The 19336-nt window shown below is 32.1% G+C and overlaps 2 protein-coding genes across 2 annotated transcripts in view; one reads left to right on the top strand and one right to left on the bottom strand.

The window, feature by feature from the left end:
• Window positions 1-13310, top strand: part of LOC102804469 (sodium/calcium exchanger 3-like) — a 96464-nt gene extending 83154 nt beyond the window's left edge. The window contains exons 8-19 of the mRNA XM_078007580.2: window positions 2082-2112; window positions 3720-3851; window positions 4232-4394; window positions 4759-4882; window positions 5351-5477; window positions 6161-6251; window positions 6661-6739; window positions 7969-8091; window positions 8330-8405; window positions 8916-9069; window positions 10224-10399; window positions 10591-13310. Coding sequence (XP_077863706.1) covers window positions 2082-2112; window positions 3720-3851; window positions 4232-4394; window positions 4759-4882; window positions 5351-5477; window positions 6161-6251; window positions 6661-6739; window positions 7969-8091; window positions 8330-8405; window positions 8916-9069; window positions 10224-10399; window positions 10591-10710 — 1396 coding nt within the window. The 3' untranslated portion in view covers window positions 10711-13310. The remainder of the gene's footprint in view (window positions 1-2081; window positions 2113-3719; window positions 3852-4231; window positions 4395-4758; window positions 4883-5350; window positions 5478-6160; window positions 6252-6660; window positions 6740-7968; window positions 8092-8329; window positions 8406-8915; window positions 9070-10223; window positions 10400-10590) is intronic.
• Window positions 5700-19336, bottom strand: part of LOC100375710 (protein ENL-like) — a 71295-nt gene continuing 57658 nt past the window's right edge. The window contains exon 6 of the mRNA XM_002732722.4: window positions 5700-5820. The gene's annotated coding sequence lies outside the window, so the exon portion shown is untranslated. The remainder of the gene's footprint in view (window positions 5821-19336) is intronic.

Consider the following 19336-nt stretch of genomic DNA (forward strand, 5'->3'; position numbering starts at 1 on the left):
TGGCTTGTCTGTTATGAATTTGATGGAACTAATGAACTCATACACATTCATGGGAAGATTGTTTGCCATTTATCTTATTAAGAATAGTCTGATGCAGCTATAAAACAAGGATTTCAGAAATTTTGTAAAGTTTATTCCATTTGACTAGCTATTCAAACAAAAGCTATTGGTACTAGTAAAGAATTATAAACCACAGATGTATATATTTTTAATAACCAGTTTTTAATTCAAAATGGCTACTATAATTCAAAATGGCTACCACAATACAAAATGGCCCCCCAAATTCTAAATGGCAACCACAATTCAAAATGGATACTATAATTCTAAATGGCTACCACAATACAAAATGGCCCCCAAAATTCTAAATGGCAACCCCAATTCAAAATGGCTACTATAATTCTAAATGGCTACCACAATACAAAATGGACCCCAAAATTCTAAATGGCAACCACAATTCAAAATGGCTACTATAATTCTAAATGGCTACCACAATACAAAATGGACCCCAAAATTCTAAATGGCAACCCCAATTCAAAATGGCTATTATAATTCAAAATGGTTACTACAATTCAAAATGGCTACCATAATTCTGCCTGAATGGCCGTCACAATTAAAATATGGTTAGTATTGGCTTGATAATTTTGGGTTTTGCAATATCTGGATATACATGTACAAAAGTGATTGATTATCTACTTTGCCCGCAATATGTCATACATTTCTTAAACCAATACTCCATGTTTGTCAGCATAGCAACAGCATTTTTGGGGTAGTTCTCTGTGAGGTCAAAAACAAGATAACATTTTGGGGGACTAAAAAAAGTTGCTAGTTTACTGAGAACATGCTGGTTAAACTAAGTTTAATTTTAATACATATCTTTGGCTGTTCTCTTGAAAACCAAGATATTTTATTGTTTTATTTTATGCAAATTTTTTTGGTTTTATGAACAATTTGTAAACTTTGAAACCTAACTGCTTACAGTATTTCTTTTATTTCAATTGCAGCTCCAATAGAATCCCTCTTAACCCAAAATTTCATTTATTGTATATTAATTATTAAATATGACTTATTTTGACCATAGACACACCTCTGGCATTCACATATGAGCAAATACAGTATTCATGGTGACCAGAAGTGTATCATTTTCATTGTAACTATAGCAACCAGAAAAGCCAGAACCCAACGTTTGACTTGGGGAGGGGGGCAGGGGGGTGTTACATATATCAATGAGGCAGAATATCGTATATCACTGACGCAGTCTTTGAAACAGCTCAGCATCATGGATTATACAGTACAGATAACCTTGAAAAAAAAAAACCCTTGTATCATGTTCTCTCATTCATTGTACTGTGGCTTAAAAACTCAAAACTCTAGAGAAATTCAAGAACTAACATGTTTTAAATATTCACTAATCATGCAAAGGCAGCTCCATTGCAACTCGTGTTTATTGTTGCTATGTAACATCACACACAAAGTATCAGGCAGATGGATTCAGTTGCTATAGTAACATCACCAGTGCATAAAGAAACTAAATTTCTCACAATTATCAAAGTCAATCTTTAGACTTGAGTATGATTTTGTGACAAAATTTTTGAAAAGATACAAGAATTTTGTTGTCTCTAATGCAATGCAACTAATAAGACAAATATGAATGAATATTAATAAGATTTTTAATTGTCAGTCCAATTGTGATTACCCCCCCCCCCCCGTAACACTGCCCCCACCATGTCCAATTAAAATTATAATTTTAATGTCTAGAACTAAATTTAATCTTGTAATTCTTTGTGAAAATTTATTAAGTCTGTCATGTTTGATAATATAATCAGTGAGGCCTGGAATGTTGTACAGCTTATCAGCACAATGATGATGTTCGCATCCGGCTCAGAATATTAAACGACAGTAAAAAAAAAAGACATAAAATCAATAAAAAATCACTGATCAAGTAATACTAACATGTTTGATTTCTTTTTTCTTTGATTTTTGTTATTGATTGATATTCAAGATCGTTATAATCGCTACCTGATTCGATTGGTTTTCAGGCTTTGCATTATTAATAGCTCTCTCTCTTTTGTTGATTCCCCCAGGTCAAAATCAAAGCTGCGAGTTTCTGATGTGGTAGGTATTAATTCTTAATCTAATACGTTTTCATGTACACCTTATCATCGGTGGACAGATACTTTAATCCACTGGTCACTTGCATGGCCACCTGTTCATTTCTGATTCAGTGGTTATGCACCTATGCCGCCTGCTGCTTTTTGATGATGATGATGTTTTTAGTGTATTCTCGTTACTGTAATCTGTAGGTTGTTATGTTCACCATATTAGCAAAGTATATTTCTATAAATGCTTGTTTTCTTTTGCTTGAAAAACTAAATATTAAAAATCTTAATTAGATGCTACACAGAAGCATTTTTTGCTTGAGCCACTCACCTTTGGCAAATTTAAAATTCAAATTGTATTTTTATTAAAATATCGGCAACTTATTCACACACATGCTTATAACAATGTACCTATTATACACCCATTATACAGGCGGCTATAGATTGTCTTAAAATTTATACTCGTTTTTTATGAAGTATTTTATGGCGTATTTTCGATTAATCATTTTTCGTTGGTCGTTTCGTATATGAACACCTGATACCCTAGTATAATCATCCAGCTTTGATAGGGATTTACTGTGTGATTTATGTTTGTTGCCACGGACGACTGATACACATCTGAATTGAAGATCAATTAATTGACATGGATGTATCTTGAACCATTGAACCCTTGAGTTGGCTGGCCACTGATTCGAATAATAATACTCGGAAGTAGCAATTGACTGAGAGATGTACATGTATGTTGAAAGTTAGGTCATCGTCTGTTATCAAATAAAACTTCTTTCCATTTGGACTCAATTGAACAAATGAAACAACATGCTCATCTAAATTTCTCCAAATTAAGGTATAGAACAGCTAAAGTAGAACATGATAAATGATCTGTCGGTCAAAATTGCTTTTTAAAAAAACTAAAACAGCTTTACTGAAATGAAATATTGAACGCCAGTTGATTCGTTATTCGCATTGTCTCCTGAACAACAGAGTAATTCATTTTTATATACTAGTTACATTCAGTGATAAATCATATGCAGATTATTCCCATCATGTGGTACCTCTCTTTTTAAAAACCTTATCAACAGCTTGTATTCATTCCAAATCACATATCCTAACTCACCTACAGAGGGCAGTAGTATCCATTGCTAACCACCACGTGGACTGGCATCACCATGGTGATACTTGTCTATTATCAACAAATAATTTGATCATTTCCGTTATTACAGTTGGCCTGACATATTTAATGATGTGCAAAAAAGTAATAATTTATGTTGTTGAACAGACTGTGGGAGATACTATTGTAAAATAGCCAGCCTGATGATTGCGAAATAGATATTTTGTTTAATAGCGTCTGCATTCAAGGCGTTTAAATATAATCTAATGTTCTGGCACCTCTCTGCCTGTCTGTATACATTTTTTTTTTTTATTTTGATCAAAATGAGATTAGATGGGACTAATTTTAGTGCCAAAGCCAACTGTTTTTTGCCACCATTGCAAAATAAATTCTACATAATTTTTTTTTTCAAACTTTTCAAAAAATGTGATTAAGACCTGTATAAACTGATATGAAAAAATGTGCATTTGATCCAAAAATATCCATTGTTTTTGTTTTTTTACTTTTGTTTGAAGCAAAATGGAAACTTGGAAGTGCATGATGAGCTTTTCGAAGATACGATTACGAGCATTGTCACCATAGACTTTGAGACACGGGATGGATCTGCAAAGAGGGACACTGAATACAAGTACACACAAGGAAAACTGGTGAGTTATGGTAGACTCATTTAAATTTTGAAGTGTTTTTTTTTAAAGTACTGTAATTGCATTAATTATTCATTTTTAATTCTGCTATTTCTTTGATAAGTAAGACCTGCTGAACTAAATGCGTGGGAACATGTGAAAAAACAATAGAACTTATTGTTTTCCTGCCAAGTTTGTGAACTTAAACCCAGTGAAATTGCTCAAAACATCAAAATCCTTTCCTTGTTTTATTACTCATTTCCATGTACTTTTTTTATTTCACCGTTTGTATCCTCAGATTGTTAAAATATTTTCTTTAAAAAAAAGCCACCCCCCCAATATTACAGCACTCTCCACACACTTCCAATTACACATCTGATTATTAATGTTATTTATTTTACCAGATCTTCAAAGAGACAGAGTGGAAAAAGACTCTTAGTGTTCCAATTGTAAACGACAATCAGTATGAGAGTGATATGGATTTTTATGTTATACTTAAAAATCCTGGTGGTGATGCTGGTCTTGGAGATCCCAGTGTTACCAGGGTAACCATTATTGATGATGATGGTAAGAACAAACATTTATTTTTGTTTCTCTCACCTCCCCACCATCTTCTTTATTCTATGACTTGTTTCACTGCAACATACACATAAATTCATAAACGGCTGTTCACTTTTTTCTGGTGCCTGCAAAAATGTTTGAAAAAGTGGGAGAAAAAAGCCAAGGAAAAAGAAAATTTTGTTCAACAGAATCATTTTTTTGGCCTTAGCATTCAGTATAATAAAATGACCAAAGAAACTTCATATCATAACTGGTTACACATATTTGTAACTTTAATACTTCATCACATGTTCTTACGAAACAAGCCTGTATGAGGAGAAGTGTTGATAATAATGACTGTAAATTGTGTTTAATATTGAAATTCATGCAGAACCAGGAGAATTTTCATTTGAAGACCCAAGCTGTCATGCTAACCTCACAGACAGTACGATTACAGTCAACGTTTTACGAAGTAAGGGCAGTGATGGTACAGTGACGATACAGTACACAACCATGTAAGTATTTGCCACTGTTGTCAGAAAACTTTTTAGTTTTTTTGTTTCATCTTTAAAGTACGACTCGACCACAACACAATTCATTGGATTATACAAGTGCATCATGGGAAATACAATTTGAAGGGCCTGTCAATTATATACTATATATAGAAAAGTTCCCAGATGTGTTAATCCTGTCTGCAAAGATCTTATGTACATCAATGTCTGCCAGTTTGGATTAACGCTTTAATTTGAATAAACCAATGATTGACAGATTCAAGTCAATGATTGACAGATTCAGATCAATGGTTGACAGATTCAGATCTGAGATTGACTGATTCAGATCAATGCTTAACAGAATCAGATCAGAGATTGACAGATTCATATCAGTTATTGACAGATTCAGATCATTGATTGACACTGATAGTTGATTGACATTAATAATGATATGATAACGTTTGTTGATTTATGTTAATGTTATGTTGACAGTGATGGATCTGCCAAGGGTGGGGATACCTTAGAAGGATACCACTACAAATCAACGTCAGGAACGCTGTGTTTCAAACATGCAGAAATGAGTAAACAGATTGTAGTAGAAGTTAATAAAAACAACAAGGTATGTTTAGAACAATTGTTTTTTTCCATTCTTGCATTGTGGAGACTTTATGGCATAGTGGTTATAACTTATTCACGGTTGTTGAATGCCATAAGTTTTCAATCATTATTGTGGAATTTACTGCTATTGGGGAAAATGATAAAAGTTATTGAAATGTTCTTGAGATTGCTCTATTAGAAACACTTCCCCATAGAAGTACATATAAATGAAAAAACTGGATCATTAAATATTACTATTGCCATAATTGCACACGTTTATTACATGAATTTTCCAAATCATGGACAAAGGTAGTACGGCGATCGTACCGACCAATGCATATTGACTGATGATAGTGATTCTGCGTCTGAAAAAAAAAAGAGTTTGAAAGAGTTTGAAATGTCATGCACAATTTCCAAATAAGGAAGAAATTTAAACTCATTCATAAACACTTTCGAACATGTATGTGCAGCGTTTTATGGATCAGTAAATTTATTGTTTTCAGTGTCCGATGTATAAATAATAATTCTTATTTTAATAGACCATAGAAACACGTCTGTAAATTACGTAAGCGTATTCACATTAATAGAGCAAATATAGAATATGTAATAATAATGAACACTTCACCAGTTTAGAACTGATTGGTGTGTACAATAGTATTATGAATGTTAAATTTGAATGTTTTTTTTTTGTTTTTTTTTTGGCAGTCCTTGAAAAATTTTGTCATAACTCTACGCAATCCTAGTCTTGGTGCTAAGATTGGTGAAAACAGTGCATGTGTAGCGAACATTGGAGGAGGTAAGGGTTGCTAGGTTACCACTTTTATATTGTTATATTGCCGCATTGCTATATTATCACATGGAGTGAAAATTTGAATTAATCGATAGAGGTCAAAAGGTTATTTTCTTTTATAATATCCTCCTGTGGCTGGAATCGTTACTATTGTGAACTATATGCGAGTGCACTATTTAATGCTTGGCCAGTTTTGTCATGTATTGCTTTCTGCTTTTCCATGCAGTCACTACCCTGTTTGTTGTCATGGTAACTAATCACTAGTTAGCAGCATATGTTTCCTGAGTTTTAATAAATATTGGTCTCCTTGGTGATTTATTGCATGTGAAGGGGGCACTGTTTAAACATTTTTGATATGAAACACATTTTTATGTAATTTATATGTAAAGTTTTCTTTTAATATTATTTTCATCAGATGATGTGCAAGACAGAATTGCTACCGTGCTAGGGAGTGAGCAAGAAGAGGATGAGTCGTGGGGAGAACAGTTCAAAAAGTGAGAACGAGTTTTTTCACAAAATATCTTTACAATAAAAAGATAATTTACAATTTTATAGGGTATACAAATCTGAACGGCTGTCTCTCTAAACAAACTCGTAAAGCAGCCATCATTTTAACATTCATCATTTCACCGTACTTGATTGGTGGATGTAACGGTAATATAGAGGGCAGTACAAAAGCGCGTCCCAGATTTGAATCTACTTTAATTCAAAAACCTGTAAACCACACACTGTATCCATGGGAAATTAAAAATAATTGTATAATAGCTCACTGTTTTTGGGTGGTTAGTGGTTATGTTAGTCTACAGGTTGAAATCAGCTGCTTGCATGGGTTTTCCATGATTAAAACATTCTCCTTCCCAGAGTTCATTGTGGTTAGATCACCGAAAGTAACACAACACACTGCCATTTTGTGGTGAAACACCACAAGACTTTTACCATGCTTATAATTTGCATATTTTTGTTAGTAGATGGCTTTCGTGTTGATTTATTCCTACTGGAAAACAAGTTTCAAAATATATTATTGATAGCTGATAAAGATTTTTCTGTAAATGCACTGTCAAGAGTGAAATAATTATAATTTACAAACAAATATAATTTCATCACGGAATATATGTTACTATAAAGGTGTTACTCGGTTCACCAAACTGATCGTCCTGTCGATTGCAAGATGAAGGAATATAAAGAAACGAAAGCATTTAGGGTTATTGATGGCTAAATTGTCCTACTGTCACACCGTTTGTTCTACGAAAAATAAAAAAATGAGTTTCTCACTTTGAAAGCTGCCAGAATCTACAAACAACGTGTACGCTTTCGTTGGGTTTGAAAATCAAACACCTGCATGGCAATGTTTTGTTGGACGTCTTTGAAAGTAGTACCACTGTGATGCATTGACCAATCAACGACAAGCATGGTGGCAGAGATATATTTGTAGAAATAGAACTCTGCCTAGGAGATTGTCTTTCCAGGTGTCTCAGTATTATACCAATATACCTAAGTTTCCCATTATTATACCAGCCACAAAGTCTTTCCATATTATACCAGTCTCCCTGCAAGTTCTATTATTATATCAGCAAGTCTCCCTAAGTTCCTTATTATTATACCAGTCAGTCTCTCTATGTTTTCCATTGATGTATTATTGTATTTCATAGTGAATGTATATTTTCCTATTTCCTGACTTCGATAAGAAAAATGTTATATACAATGATTTTGTATTTGTTTGCAGTGCAATGACTGTTGGTGGCGATAAGGACGAAGATGGCAACGAAATTCCGCCTTCCAGAGCAGACTACATTTTACACCTTATTACATTTTTCTGGAAATTGGTTTTTGCATTTATACCTCCAAGGTAGTTTCAATATTTTATTTTTTATCATTTTTATCAACAGATGGTCTTCTGCCAGAAATGTAATGCATATGTGTCCCGTTGTTTTCGAATTAGTATACTTTGCATTGATATAATTCTTGACAGCAAATTCACATATCTGAAAGTACCAGGATGTGTGACCTTCAGGCTAGAGATCATGCATAGAGATTGTTGTGATAGATAAAATATGAAACATATACTGTTACTTTCTATTTTTCAGGAAGATTTGGAGTGGGTGGCCAACGTTCTGTATATCAATCCTCATGATAGCAGCTCTCACAGTCTTGATGGAACAGGTGGGTTTTATATCAAACTTTGGTGTAATAATTAGAAATCGTCAGTCAAAAAATTGAGTTTGTAGTTTTGGCCATTTTTTACTGCTAACATTTTTCTGCATTTTCATATATTTTACTATAAAATCTTCGTTAATTTTAGATAAAATGAACATCATTTCCATTACCTACAGGACCAAATATTGTATTGATCCAAATATTGTAAAATATGAAAAACGTTTGGCAGGTTTATGTTGTGAATGTTTTCATTCAACATAGAAAGGTTAAAGTTCCACAGAAAATGTTAACAAAAATTTCATTTTTTTGTATCACAAACTAGTAGCAATGTCAGATTTAAAGAAATTTTAAGGTGTCTCAAAAATTTGCAGTTTTGATATGTGAAAGTTGACTCAGGCATTAGAAGTGTTTCACCCTTCAGTGAAAATAAAGTATTCTATGGTATGATAAAATTCATTTGTAATTTGCTGAGGACTTTCACACAAATTTCATTTCTGTTTCCTTATTTTATTTTAGCTGGGACACCTGTTCGGTTGTGTTGCTGGATTAAAGATCAGTATCACCGGCATCACAGTGGTCGCACTGGGTACGAGTGTGCCAGACACCTTTGCCAGCAGAACGGCCGCCGTGCAAGACCAATATGCTGATGCCTCTATTGGCAACATAACAGGTGAATTAACTTAGTTATGTACATACAACTACATCAAAACTGAAAATTTCCTCAGGACCAAATATTAATTGAGACATTGTTAAAAAGATTGATTGTTTTCTGTTTGTTTTTCCAGGCCATATTTCTGCTGATAAATGAACACTGTGTCGTGATCTCATTAAAATTTAAAATTTAATATTAGTAATTATACTGTTATTTTATGAAATTAACATTAATCTCAAATGCAAACAGTGATTAGGCCAGCCACATAAAAATTGTTGTAGAACAGCTTTTTTTTTTCAATTATAAAAACTTTAATAATAAAAAAACAAAGCTGTGTATTTAAAGGAGACTTGAGATTTGGAGTTGATTTGCTTCAGGCAGTTCAAGCTGAACTCAAGGTTGCGTTTACTAAGCGTTAAAACAGTTTAAGACAAGTTTAAGGTTATACATCATCTTCGTCATGCATTATTACTGCATTATTTAATCTCATTAGGAAACAAACAAATCTATGGTCAAGGAATAATCTGAAATGTCATGAAAAATAGGCAAAATTTTATTACTGAAAGTGTGAAGAAAATGGCTTGTAATTTTCCATTTCATTGTACCTTCTCAACAAAATGGAGAAAATGTATATTATTTCCTCGTCTAAAGAGCTCACTATAAATTGAGTTGATAAGTTTCTGAATTTGTTTGATTCGGATCCGACAAAATATCAGTAATGAAATTGCAGAATTGGGCATGTGTAACAACACTTTTGCTTGACATGGCCTAATCTATAGTCATCCCTTAATAATATTGAGAAACTGGACAGTAATTATGAAAATTGAAGTTATAAATATACACCTTAAATGAAGTTTTGGCCTATCTTCATACCCAAGTGTGTCATATATATCTCAACATACATTAATCAGACTCCCTATGCAATTAGACAAAGACACATATAGAAAGTGTCGACCTGTCCTGGGTATTAGATTTCTTTCTTTAATTTGATAACTTGAAAACACAAATCAATTTCTTGTTTTTGGATATTTTGTTAAATACTTGAAAAGAAATGACGCGACTGTCTGAATGAGCTTTGTGAACTTTTTATTTTTAAACAACAAATGAAAATTCAGATTTTAGAAATTCTGTCTAGACAAAATTAATATGTATCTACATTTTTCTTTCTATAGGAAGCAACAGTGTGAATGTGTTTTTAGGGCTTGGACTCCCATGGGTCATTAGTGTTATGTATCGTTATTTCCACAATAAGACTCTTCAGATTGCTACAGAAAACCTCGACCTAGCAGTTACTGTATTTACATCCGTTGGTGGTGCCTGCCTCATTATTCTAATTGTGCGCCGAAAAGTAAGTACCGTAACTATTGTGAACAGCGCACCCTCAAGTATCACATTTTGAATTTCCTTTAACAATGTCAATGTCTTTTCTTTTGTTCATTGTCAATTCCATATTGAAGTTGAAGCCTTCAGGAAAGACTGCCCTCAACAAGTAAACTACATTTTGTAACTCCTGTTGTTTTTATGATTGCTTTGTTACAGTTGGTTGGCGGTGAGCTGGGAGGTCCGAAACTCAGCAAGTGGCTCTCTGGTATTTTGTTGGTTATGCTTTGGATAGTGTACATTATCATCTGTACTTTACGTGCATATGGCTACATATAAATACTTGCAATGTTTAGGTTTTCTTTTCAAATATACAGCTTTAAACGTTTTTCTACCATACTTCTGCTCTTCCTATGGTCATTGTAGTTAAGATGTGGCCACCAGAGGGCAGCATTCAAGTCTAGCTGCATGCTAGACTAGATGCTGTCTATTATCGTGAGACTTTGAAAAATCTACTAATAATGGATGAGTGAATCGGTCTGAAGGGCTGTGGGCTAGCTTTACGTACGTGCGTGTCTGTCTGCCCAAGAGAGTTACCATGGTAGCTAATCGGTGATGAGACAGAATTCAATGTCATCTATGTGTTTATGTAGCGATACACAAGAGCATTGAGTGCACTGGGAGAGGGGCACTCTGAATGGCTGAATTCCAGGCTGGCTGTATGCTTTTGTTTTTGGCATACAAGAGACCGTACATCAAAATACTATTTCACATACCGCATAGCATATAAAGATTATAATCAACAACAAACACTGATGTGCACCAAATTCGTTTTTGACATAGTCTTCAGGTTCACCATATATGGTATGGAGTCAAACCTGTGTATAGTGACCGCCAAAAGAGTCTTCTTTAATATAGATGGGTGGTCTTTATATGGAGGCTGGATTATTTTTTTTATGAATTGTCAACTCGTACATTTTTCTAGCAAATAATGAGATGGTACTGTCACAACAAAAACACATAATTGAGTTGATCAAAATCAAATAAGTTTTGACTTGAGGAAATTAAAAAAATTGTAAAAACTATTTTTTTTGGTCTCTTAAACAAAAGTGAATTTGCAAAAATTATCCTGAAAGGGTGGTCACTATAGACAGGTGGTCTTTATACACAGGTTGCTCAAATGTTATGCCTTGACTGCTTAAAAGTGTTCATTAACATGAGATTTACTGTGAATGCTAAAAATTACCATTTTCAGATGATATGCACAATTTAGATACCATGTGGGCAAGGAACACTAACATTTTTAAATACTTCAAGTATCTCGTCATAAGTTTGTTGATTTTACTGAAGTTTTAAATAGCACACACTTGTTATTGCATTCTTCTAAGCAAAGATGTCTTTGACAAAAAAATTATTAAATAATATAATAAATAAATCACGAATAAATTTTCTGCAATTTTTAAGAATTTCAGGAGGTCAAAAAAGAAAACTTTCTCGTCTTTGATTCCATCCCAGATTTTTTTCAAATCTAATAATAAATCATGTGTGTAAATATACTTATAGTTGTAAATATTATTAAATATTTTATTTATTGATTTATATCTTGTATATTATAGGAAAAACTGGATCTGTTCTCAACCAATGCTTTGTAATTTTACTGATCTTGGTTTTTAAAAATTCAGAATTTTTTTTTGAGGGGTAATTTGTAAATTTTGCTTTTACTTCCAATTTTTATCAGGATTTGTTTTCAGAATGTGTGCACTTTTCAGGTTGTCCTTCTTTTCAAGATTGTATTTACATGAGTGAAGAATATTCACATCAACGGTTGGCAGTAAGAAGTAATTTGAATATCTAAGAATTTGGAGTGTGATTGGTCAATTTTTATTATCTAATATTGATAATGTGTATGCATAAATTTTTGATAATTATGGTATAGTACAGCGTTACAAAGTTTTTTTTGTCAATGAAATTATTTTTTGAGTCTGCGCCTCTTTTTTTGAAACAATTTTGGATACTATAAACTTACATCATTTGGAAACAGATTGCAAACTGCCATCAATTTTGAATAGTGTCCTGAATGTTTCGAATCCTACCTCTTTTCAGGTTTTTATTGAACGCAATTATTAAAAATCTGAATTCAGAATTTTGCGGGCACAGAGATATTCAAATTTCTTTCAAAATTGAAAAAAAAAAGGTTGTAATGCACATATCATAGAACTTTTCCTCGACTCTTTCCTTATTTCACAGCATTCATTAGATATAGTATATTGCATGCTTTATACAAGAACCTTGAACTAGTCTTGCAGTTTTCTTGGTGAATGTAATTCTTCCTTCAAGTGGACTGATCCACCCTCTGTACAAATGGTTTCAACCATTATCAATGAGGGAGGCTACATTTTTACTCATCATTTTTTTTAATTTTAACTCATTTTCACAATAAACATCCTTGAGTCGGTTGTCGCATTGTGTTCGATACAAGTCCCATACGACATATACTAACTGTGCAATGACTGGTGCTTTCTCTTGATCCATTTTATTTCCTTTATAGTAAACTGTCTTAATCCATTCATTCCAAGCATACATGTACAATTCATGTTCCAGTTGAAATGAGGCTATATATACATGTTCTAGGGCCAGCCCATCATTTACATGTGTTGTTGCTTCAGTGGGGATGAAGAAAAGGTTCATGGGCATTTTTATTATGGAGATGAGGGAAAGAATCTTTTTCTTATAATCATCAAAAGTGCTGAATGGTAACGTCAACATAATAAATATCAGAACTTTTCTCATTTCCAAGACATTGTGTTGTCCACAAACACAGCTGGTCTGTCTATATTTATTTTCATCTTCCTAGTTTTTCTGATATTAATGTAATTACAGCAAATTTACATTGCAAAATTTGCCAAAATTCAATAAAATATTCTGCTTTTTCTAACAAATTATTTGTATGGTATTTTATTTCTGCCATTTCTTGGTTCCACTCATAGTATTTTCTCACGTTGTGTGTGCTGTAATAAAAACCCAGTAATGTAACACAAAATCTGAAATTTAACTATAGTGTAATATTTCTTAACACAATTTTGATTATGAAATTTAGACGAAAGAAAATTATGTATATTTAATTTTAAAACAAGCAGCCTGTCGGCGGAGATAGCTCCGTTGTTAGCGCAATGCACATTTCAATTAGATAATTGAAGATATCACCACGAAATTAACAAATCTGAGAGAGGTCCACATGTAGTACTTATATATGTAATATAAAAGCAATCGGACTTGTGTTTTTAACAAGAAGTCGATCATATCACTTTTTCCCAAAAATGACAAAAATATTCACCAAAATTACCGAACTAGAGATATCATTACAAAATGAACAAATCTGAGAGTGGTCCACATGTAGTACATATATATGTAATATCAAAGCAATTGGACTTGCGGTTTTTAACAAGAAGTCAAAAATATCACTTTACCAAAAATGACAAAAATATTCACCAAAATTAGAGAATTGAAGATATCATCATGAAATGAACAAATCTAAGAGAGGTCTACCCAAGGTACATATACACAAAGTATCAAAGCATTCAGACTTATAGTTTTTAAGACGAAGTCAAACAAGCAGCCTCTCGGCTGAGATAGCTCCGCTGTTAGCAATGCACATTTCGATTAAAGAACAGAAGATATCATTAGAAAATGAACAATATGCATAGTATCAATGCAATGGGACTTGCTGTTTTCAACAAGAATTCAAAAATATCATTTTTGACCATAAATGATTGTGGTTTTTAACAAGAAGAAAATATCACTTTTTACCAAAAATTACAAAAATATTCATCAAAATTAGAAAATTAAAGATATCATTATGAAATGAACAAATTTGAAAGTGGTCCATATGTAGTATCTATATATGTAATATCAAAGCAATTGGACTTGCGGTTTCTAACAAGAAGTTGAAAATATCACTTTTTACCAAAAATGACAAAAATATTCACCAAAATTAGAAAATTAAAGATATCATTATGAAATGAACAAATTTGAGAGTGGTCCTCATGTAGTATCTATATATGTAATATCAAAGCAATTGGACTTGCGGTTTCTAACAAGAAGTTGAAAATATCACTTTTTACCAAAAATGACAAAAATATTCACCAAAATTAGAAAATTAAAGATATCATTATGAAATGAACAAATTTGAGAGTGGTCCTCATGTAGTACCTATATATGTAATATCAAAGCAATTGGACTTGCGGTTTCTAACAAGAAGTTGAAAATATCACTTTTTACCAAAAATGACAAAAATATTTACCAAAATTAGAAAATTAAAGATATCATTATGAAATGAACAAATTTGAGAGTGGTCCACATGTAGTACCTATATATGTAATATCAAAGCAAATGGACTTGTGGTTTTTAACAAGAAGTCGAAAGTATCACTTTTTACCAAAAATGACAAAAATATTCACCAAATTTAGAGAATTAAAGATATCATTACAAAATGAACAAATCTGAGAGAGGTCCACATGTAGTACCTATATATGTAATATCAAAGCAATTGGACTTGCAGTTTTTAACAAGAAGTCAAAAATATCACTTTACCAAAAATGACAAAAATATTCACCAAAATTAGAGAATTGAAGATATCATCATGAAATGAACAAATCTAAGAGAGGTCTACCCAAGGTACATATACACCAAGTATCAAAGCATTCAGACTTATAGTTTTTAAGACGAAGTCAAACAAGCAGCCTCTCGGCTGAGATAGCTCCGCTGTTAGCAATGCACATTTCGATTAAAGAACAGAAGATATCATTAGAAAATGAACAATATGCATAGTATCAATGCAATGGGACTTGCTGTTTTCAACAAGAATTCAAAAATATCATTTTTGACCATAAATGATTGTGGTTTTTAACAAGAAGAAAATATCACTTTTTACCAAAAATTACAAAAATATTCATCAAAATTAGAAAATTAAAGATATCATTATGAAATGAACAAATTTGAAAGTGGTCCATATGTAGTATCTATATATGTAATATCAAAGCAATTGGACTTGCGGTTTCTAACAAGAAGTTGAAAATATCACTTTTTACCAAAAATGACAAAAATATTCACCAAAATTAGAAAATTAAAGATATCATTATGAAATGAACAAATTTGAGAGTGGTCCTCATGTAGTACCTATATATGTAATATCAAAGCAATTGGACTTGCGGTTTCTAACAAGAAGTTGAAAATATCACTTTTTACCAAAAATGACAAAAATATTTACCAAAATTAGAAAATTAAAGATATCATTATGAAATGAACAAATTTGAGAGTGGTCCACATGTAGTACCTATATATGTAATATCAAAGCAAATGGACTTGTGGTTTTTAACAAGAAGTCGAAAGTATCACTTTTTACCAAAAATGACAAAAATATTCACCAAATTTAGAGAATTAAAGATATCATTACAAAATGAACAAATCTGAGAGAGGTCCACATGTAGTACCTATATATGTAATATCAAAGCAATTGGACTTGCAGTTTTTAACAAGAAGTCAAAAATATCACTTTACCAAAAATGACAAAAATATTCACCAAAATTAGAGAATTGAAGATATCATCATGAAATGAACAAATCTAAGAGAGGTCTACCCAAGGTACATATACACCAAGTATCAAAGCATTCAGACTTATAGTTTTTAAGACGAAGTCAAACAAGCAGCCTCTCGGCTGAGATAGCTCCGCTGTTAGCAATGCACATTTCGATTAAAGAACAGAAGATATCATTAGAAAATGAACAATATGCATAGTATCAATGCAATGGGACTTGCTGTTTTCAACAAGAATTCAAAAATATCATTTTTGACCATAAATGATTGTGGTTTTTAACAAGAAGAAAATATCACTTTTTACCAAAAATTACAAAAATATTCATCAAAATTAGAAAATTAAAGATATCATTATGAAATGAACAAATTTGAGAGTGGTCCACATGTAGTACCTATATATGTAATATCAAAGCAAATGGACTTGTGGTTTTTAACAAGAAGTCGAAAGTATCACTTTTTACCAAAAATGACAAAAATATTCACCAAATTTAGAGAATTAAAGATATCATTACAAAATGAACAAATCTGAGAGAGGTCCACATGTAGTACCTATATATGTAATATCAAAGCAATTGGACTTGCAGTTTTTAACAAGAAGTCAAAAATATCACTTTACCAAAAATGACAAAAATATTCACCAAAATTAGAGAATTGAAGATATCATCATGAAATGAACAAATCTAAGAGAGGTCTACCCAAGGTACATATACACCAAGTATCAAAGCATTCAGACTTATAGTTTTTAAGACGAAGTCAAACAAGCAGCCTCTCGGCTGAGATAGCTCCGCTGTTAGCAATGCACATTTCGATTAAAGAACAGAAGATATCATTAGAAAATGAACAATATGCATAGTATCAATGCAATGGGACTTGCTGTTTTCAACAAGAATTCAAAAATATCATTTTTGACCATAAATGATTGTAGTTTTTAACAAGAAGAAAATATCACTTTTTACCAAAAATTACAAAAATATTCATCAAAATTAGAAAATTAAAGATATCATTATGAAATGAACAAATTTGAAAGTGGTCCATATGTAGTATCTATATATGTAATATCAAAGCAATTGGACTTGCGGTTTCTAACAAGAAGTTGAAAATATCACTTTTTACCAAAAATGACAAAAATATTCACCAAAATTAGAAAATTAAAGATATCATTATGAAATGAACAAATTTGAGAGTGGTCCTCATGTAGTACCTATATATGTAATATCAAAGCAATTGGACTTGCGGTTTCTAACAAGAAGTTGAAAATATCACTTTTTACCAAAAATGACAAAAATATTTACCAAAATTAGAAAATTAAAGATATCATTATGAAATGAACAAATTTGAGAGTGGTCCACATGTAGTACCTATATATGTAATATCAAAGCAAATGGACTTGTGGTTTTTAACAAGAAGTCGAAAGTATCACTTTTTACCAAAAATGACAAAAATATTCACCAAATTTAGAGAATTAAAGATATCATTACAAAATGAATAAATCTGAGAGAGGTCCACATGTAGTACCTATATATGTAATATCAAAGCAATTGGACTTGCAGTTTTTAACAAGAAGTTGAAAATATCACTTTTTACCAAAAATGACAAAAATATTCACCAAAATTAGAGAATTGAAGATATGATCATGAAATGAACAAATCTGAGAGAGGTCTACCCAAGGTACATATACACCAAGTATCAAAGCATTCAGACTTGTAGTTTTCAAGAAGAAGTTGAAAATGTAAAACATTGACACGAACGACGGACACCAGACGACGGACAATCACTCATATGATAAGCTCCGCTCGACAAAGTCGACAACGGAGCTAAAAAGTAAAACATTGACACAGACGACAATAACTCGTATGATAAGCTCCCCTCGACAAAGTCGACAGCGGAGCTAAAAATACATATACAATCTATTTAGGGAGGAGTCAAAGGTGATTTCAATTACCATTCTCTGTGTATATTCTGGTTACATTTCTTTCACACTTGCAAAGGGAAGAGGGGTTGTGTTCAATTGAATTAATAACATTTCCTGTGTGCACATATAATTCACCTAATCCTAATGCAAGTCACATTGGGATTTATCAGTGAAAACTAAAATAAGACAATCCACTATGAAAATCAAAGAAAGCTTAGAAAGAACTCCAGTGTGCCGAGTATTGGAGACAATAAACATTAACTCAAAATTACTTGAACTTGAGATATTGATGGAAAAGCTTATGCAAACATAATATGAACAGATTTAAGTGTAACACTAACAAGGTCTGCACAATGTAAAAATAATAAGATCTGCGTATTGTAATATCCATATACCAAGTTTCATTGAAATGTGATTAGAACCAAAAATTATTAATTATTATGATAATTAGAGAATTAATATGAACAGATCTTGAGATACCAGTATTAATTATGTTAATTAGGTGATTAGGAAGCATAAATATTTACCAAAAACTAATTTGGTGTATAGTTCTAGGTTTAATAATTGAAATGTGGTGAGTACTCTTTAAAAGTGTCATTAAAATCCAATGAGTGGTTCTTTAGACATCAGTGCAACAGCTATGGAACAGCAAAAAATTAACTAATTATGCAAATTAATATGCACAATTATTTACCCCAGAATTAATCAGGTCTCTGCATAGTTCTAGAAAATCTGTCACTAGTCTCATTGAAATGTGATGATGAAAAGCTGAAAATTAACTAATTAATTAACTAATTATGCTATTATAAGGTTATTAATATGCACAAATATTTACCCCAAAACTAAATAGGTCTCTGCGCAGTCCTCGAGTAACTATGTACCAGGTTTCATTGAAATGTGATCATTACTACTTGAAATATCAAAAGCTGAAAATTAATTATGCAAATTAGGTAATTAATATGCACTGATATTACCCTAAAAACTATCAGGTCTGTGAAGTGTCATATGACATCTATGTACCAAGTTATATTGAAATGTTATGATTAGTACTTGAGATATCAGTGGAAAAGCTGAAAATTTATTAATCATTATGCAAAATAGGTAATTAATATAAACAGATTTTTACCCAAAACTAATCAAATCTGTGCATGAGTTCAGAGCATCCATGTGCCAAGTGTCATCAAAATTTGATTAGTGGTTCTTGAGATGACGGTGGAACAAAAAATGTGACATACATACAGACACTGATACAGGGTAGCTGAAATGCCAGTGAATGAAAAAGACTTGGCATGCATGGTGAACCATAGAGGGCGCAGTAAGTTCAATACCAAACCTCATTTTTCGAGCATTTGCAAGTGTTTTGAAGGCTGCTTTTAGGTTTAATGTTCATTCTTGTAAACAGCAGAAGAAAATTATTTACCCCAATCGTGCATATGCTCTTTTACACAGATTTACCAGTCA

The sequence above is a fragment of the Saccoglossus kowalevskii genome, chromosome 13 (genome assembly GCF_978046115.1).
Source record: "Saccoglossus kowalevskii chromosome 13, keSacKowa6.1, whole genome shotgun sequence".
In the NCBI taxonomy this organism is placed as follows: domain Eukaryota; kingdom Metazoa; phylum Hemichordata; class Enteropneusta; family Harrimaniidae; genus Saccoglossus; species Saccoglossus kowalevskii.